The sequence below is a fragment of the Nelusetta ayraudi genome, unplaced genomic scaffold (genome assembly GCF_046127955.1).
Source record: "Nelusetta ayraudi isolate G7.1 ecotype Tasmania unplaced genomic scaffold, CSIRO-AGI_Nayr_v1 ptg000118l, whole genome shotgun sequence".
Taxonomy (NCBI): domain Eukaryota; kingdom Metazoa; phylum Chordata; class Actinopteri; order Tetraodontiformes; family Monacanthidae; genus Nelusetta; species Nelusetta ayraudi.
The window spans coordinates 208,294-213,146 of NW_027466168.1; the positions used below are offsets into that span (position 1 = coordinate 208,294).

At 40.1% G+C, this 4,853-nt stretch overlaps 1 protein-coding gene and 1 long non-coding RNA gene across 3 annotated transcripts; both read left to right on the top strand.

Moving 5' to 3' along the window:
- The first annotated feature begins 898 nt into the window (after positions 1-898).
- LOC142903782 (adenosine 5'-monophosphoramidase HINT3-like) lies at positions 899-3,122 on the top strand. 2 transcript variants are annotated; one of them, XM_076049606.1, is made up of 5 exons: positions 901-1,108; positions 1,409-1,526; positions 1,767-1,836; positions 1,971-2,097; positions 2,268-3,122. In XM_076049606.1, the coding sequence occupies exons 1-5, from the start codon at positions 1,007-1,009 to the stop codon at positions 2,361-2,363; spliced, it is 513 nt and encodes a 170-aa protein (XP_075905721.1). In that variant the 5' UTR covers positions 901-1,006; the 3' UTR covers positions 2,364-3,122. The 2 variants fall into 2 exon arrangements, with proteins under 2 accessions (XP_075905720.1, XP_075905721.1); XM_076049605.1 differs by lacking the exon at positions 1,971-2,097 and having other exon boundaries at positions 899-1,108; positions 2,268-2,309.
- Positions 3,123-3,172: 50 nt separating this feature from the next.
- On the top strand, positions 3,173-4,229 carry LOC142903784 (uncharacterized). Its single transcript, XR_012929287.1, has 3 exons — positions 3,173-3,203; positions 3,302-4,062; positions 4,151-4,229. It is a non-coding gene; the product is annotated as an uncharacterized LOC142903784 (long non-coding RNA).
- Positions 4,230-4,853: the final 624 nt, after the last annotated feature.

A 4,853-nucleotide genomic window follows, 5' to 3' on the forward strand; every position in this document is an offset into this window, starting at 1 on the left:
GAGGTTATTTCATGGTATCACTTTGCACTACAGGATGAGACAGCAGACTCGCTATGACGCGGCCCAGCATAACTTACCACTTCGGCAGCATGAAACTGTTACTGAATGTCGTTTTTGATCACAACTACACAAAGGATGCTTTCTATCCACCCCACCGGCCGGCCTCCGCTTTACTCCAACTCTGGCTTTTAAAAAAAAAAAGGGAATTTCTGTTTGTTGCACTTTGGTATGTAGAATCTTACACTTCCGATTCAGCAACACAGAGAGGGAATTGTACTTCTGTATCATGTGCATCTGACACTGACTCGTATGACCTGAATAAGCAATGTTTGCAAGTTTCAAACTCCTCTTTCATGAGAAAGAAATTAAAAAAAAAAAAAAGAAAGAACCCAGTAATGCCAGTTATCGCATCGTATAAACATGAGCTTTGTTGCGAATAGCTGTTCAGTGTCGTAACTGTGAATGATCCTTGTATAATTACTCCTTGTGAATCCAAAACTACTGTGGTCACTGAGGATCTGTTGATTGTGATGCTATTGCAATTACATTTACATGGAAATAAATGTCTAAAATATGTATGCTACAAACTAAATGTAATAAAGCTACAATATGTCACTTGATCCAACTGGTTTTAGTGTTTGTTTTTGTTTTTTGTTTTTTTTAATGAAAGATCTTTCATACACTACCTCGACATGACGCTCGAGAAAACCGAATTATTGCCTTAGTCCGACTCTACGTGAGCGTCAAACCTGTTAAACGAGCCTCACTTCTGCTTTACCATCAGATTCAGGACACATTCGCTGAGGCTAGAGAAGGAATCCGCATTTTTGATTTACTGGCCGTGTTAGATGTTTACGCAAGATGCGCGTCTTCCTCGCTGACTGTTGCGCGTTGGTTTCATTGACGTAGTGAACCGTCTTGGAAAACACGCGATCTTTGACTTGTTTCGGCTCACGTCCTTGAAACGTCGCACTGAAGAGCAGTTCCAGGAAAAACGTTACAAATAATGTTGGACATCGAGTCGGATACGAGTGAAAAAACGGACGAGTGCTGCATTTTCTGTCAGATCGCCGCCGGAGACGACGAAGAGGCTGAAATAATGAAGAAGGTTTGAACAGAAGAGTCCCGAATGAAAACGAAACCGAGTGAATACATCTGGCGTAATCCGATTTCATCCCACGCGCGTGCGTGCGTGCGTGCTTGTGTGTGTGTGTGTGTGTGTGTGTGTGTGTGTGTGTGTGTGTGTGTGTGTGTGTGTGTGTGTGTGTGTGTGTGTGTGTGACAGAGAGAGACGATATCTGATCTCTATTGAACTTTTAGAGAACTTTCTTTCATAGACGCAGCTTTTAAAGATGTGATGCGTTCAAGTACTTACACCCGACCTGTGTTTTTCGCCCTTACCTTGCAGAGTGAAGAGCTGGTGTGTTTTAGAGACGTTGACCCTGCTGCTCCTCACCACTTCCTGGTTGTGCCTACTGAGCACATCCGAGACGGTCTCTCCCTGCACAGGGGCCACGCTGGCCTCGGTCAGTTCAAACATCCACCCAAACCTTGGCTGACGGCTGCTTCGCCGGCTTACTGCTACATCTTCTTTCTCTGCCTGATCTGCTGGTCTGCTTCCAAGCCTCCTGCTGAAAGTGCTCATTTCAGCAGCTGAACTTAATCTGCACGCCTGCATCTTCAGTGCCCTTTTTTCCCCCCTCATTTGTTGAAGTCATCGATTCCTCTTTTTTTGAGTTCACTAAGTCGATCCCTGTATTCCACAGTGAAACGAATGGCACAGATGGGGGAAGCAGTGCTCCGTGACCAGGGGGTCACTGATATGACGAATGTGAGGTAGATGAAAAATGTTGCAACTGGTTATTCTTGTTCTTTGCGTCTTTAATCTCTCCTCTGGTTTCGAAAGTTGAACTATTGCAACCTTGCGGTCTGTGAGACGATCACATCATTGATTTGTTTTTCTTCGACAGGCTGGGCTTCCACAAACCACCATACATATCAGTCAGTCACCTCCATCTCCATGTTCTCGCACCCGCCTCCCAAATTTCTAAATACATGTTGTATAAATTTATTCCAGGGACTGAATATTTCATTACTGTAAGTGTTTGATTGCAGGAAACCTTGCTATTCTAATTTTCCTTGAAAAATAATGTGTTATTATATTTTATAATGATTTCAGTAAAATCCTTGTAAATACTATAAATATTCTCGCCACGTTACTTTCACTGAAACTGTGTTCTTGGTTTCTTGTTCTTGTGTCCTTGCAGGTACAAAGTACGCTGAAGGTTATTAAAAAGAAAGACCCATCAGCCAATAATACAAAGTTTCTATGTTGTAGCTTGTCGCGTCTCTCTCTAAAGTAGCAGTTTCCTTGAGAACACCTGACATTTTGATATTAAATTGTTATTAAAGCAACTTTTTAGACAACGTGCACTTCCTTCTGGCCAGCCAGTTGAGTTCAATGTATAACAGTATTGTTTTGAGTTGTCAGTGAATGAGAAACAATTCAAAATGCCAGTAAATGCACTTTTCTTTTTATTATTTGTTGAAAGCTTTTGAATTTATTCTGCTGAAGTGTGCTGAAATGCAGTACCAGTTACTTGATATATTTATGATATATGTGCCTTTAGTGGATTTGACACTGACTGATTTGTTAACATAACAACAGACCTGTTACTTTTTTATGTTGCAATTAAAGTTTTAAAAAAAATAAATCAATGTGGATCACGCGGGAATGGTGGCTTTGTGTTTTTGTTTATTTTTACAAAAGTGTTGCTTAATATGTAAAGGAAGCAGAAAAAGTGGAAGTAGTAATTAAGTTCAACTGAGAAGATCTGTCCTTGTTGCGTGCTCTTCGCTTGTCACGTGTAAATTTTAGCAAAATGCATACGCTCACTGTATATACTGCGCTAAATACAGGGCAATCAAATAGCAAGAACACCACAGCTTAGTTTACATCGTTTCTGCTTTCGACTCTCGTGAATCGATTAGCTCGGTTATCAACACGTCGTCCTGGCGCAGAACAGCAGTCACGCCCCTGAAGCTAATGTCCACACAGGGATGAGCTCATCTATCCAACTTATTGATGTTTCCTCATACTATACAGAGGGAGCTAGTAAACAACCGAAATGGGAACTCCAGACGAAGACTGCGCTTTCTGCCAGATAGTATCCGACCAAACCGACACAGAAGTCCTGCTGAGGGTGAGTGTCGACTCTCTAAAGCGGGCTGTAAGAACTTTAACCGGCTCACTTCCTGACTCGTGGGGCGTGTCGTGTCTGTCTTTCCCCGGTTTGCCCAGGATGAGGAGCTGCTGTGTTTCCGGGACGTCAAGCCGGGCGCCACACATCATTACCTCGTTATTACTAGAACTCATATAGACAACTGCAAGAGCCTTCAGAGGGACGACGTGCAGCTAGGTACAGGAGTCTGAGGAGGAGGAGGAGGAGTGCTGGTTAACTCGGAACGGAGAGAGACGTTTGAGTGAGCCAGGAAACTCCAGTATTGACGCAAAAGTCTGGATTTCTTGATCTTAAACTTGTGATACACAGCTTTTTAAATGAGTATTTTATTGTGTGAAATAACAACAGAGATTTGCACTTATTTATACATTGAGAGAGAGTGTATCCACTTGTCAGGTGGTGCATAGATCTTCTCTGTGTTTCGTGAATTTAGCCCAACAGGCAGCTGTTATCATGGTGGATACATTACTTTGATTCATTTATTTCTGTTTTGCAATATGTTTTCTTACCACTAGATGCTGCTAAATCTAACACACTCAGCCACTCAAGAGTCATTCAAGGATTCTAACCTACTCAATTGTAATGTTAACCACTGTATGATTAACCTAAAACCAATGTCATGTTAAATTATAATTTAAGTGGTGATAATGCAGTATTATTATTATCATTATTATTATTACCTGTATTGAAAAGTTCTTAATCCATTTTTTTTGTCAATGATAATTTTGTGATATTAAAACATTGTTTTAGTGGAGAAGATGGTAGAAATGGGGAGAAGTATACTGGAGAAGAATAAAGTCAACAACTTTGATGACATCAGGTAATCAGCTTACAGGGTCAAGCTTTTTTTTTTCTTTTCTTCTTTTACCACATTTCTGCCTCACGTTATTCTCTGTTTTTCTTTGTAGGATGGGTTTTCACATCCCTCCATTCACATCGGTCCCCCACCTCCATCTCCACGTTCTGTCTCCAGCCAGTACGATGACCCTCAAGTCGCAGCTTCGCTATGGGCCGCAGTCTCACTGGTTCATCCCTGTAGGATTTTTTTTTTTTAAACTTAAAATTTGGTGTTTATTATACTTAATCAAATGGTTACAAGACTGTGGATACTTTGCATTTATTGTTATTTTGTGTTGCAGGTCAATAGAGTGCTGTCTCAGTTGAAGACTTCTGGGAGAGTGAGATGAAGACAAACAAAAGAAAACCTTTTATTTATTTCAGTGCTACCTCATTTAGATTTGTTTATGACAAGAAAGACAAAATGTCTCTTATATTCTTTAATACATTATGCCATATAAAAGATAGCTTTATACAATGTATGTAAAGCATTTCTTTGCCATTTAAAGTCTTGTTTGGTTTAATGACAAATGACAATATTTAGATTTACACTTGCATATCTATATTATGCAGTTTTTAAGCATTATTGTTAAGCAGGTACCAATATTTTCTCATGTATGTACCTTTTAATAATATTCTATGTCCGGTAATGGATGCACATGTACCATTTAAATGTTGCTGAAATAAAAACATGACTTATGAATGAAGGCAATTCATTTTTATTTTGTCGAACTATGTCACTCGGTCTGAGATGAATTAACATTCCTGGTATCT

Coding starts and splice junctions, on each gene's coding strand:
- LOC142903782 (XM_076049606.1), top strand. CDS start 1,007: ATGTTGGACATCGAGTCGGATACGAGTGAAAAAACGGACGAGTGCTGC. Junction 1,109..1,408: donor AGGCTGAAATAATGAAGAAG/GTTTGAACAGAA, acceptor CTTACCTTGCAG/AGTGAAGAGCTGGTGTGTTT. Junction 2,098..2,267: donor GGACTGAATATTTCATTACT/GTAAGTGTTTGA, acceptor GTGTCCTTGCAG/GTACAAAGTACGCTGAAGGT.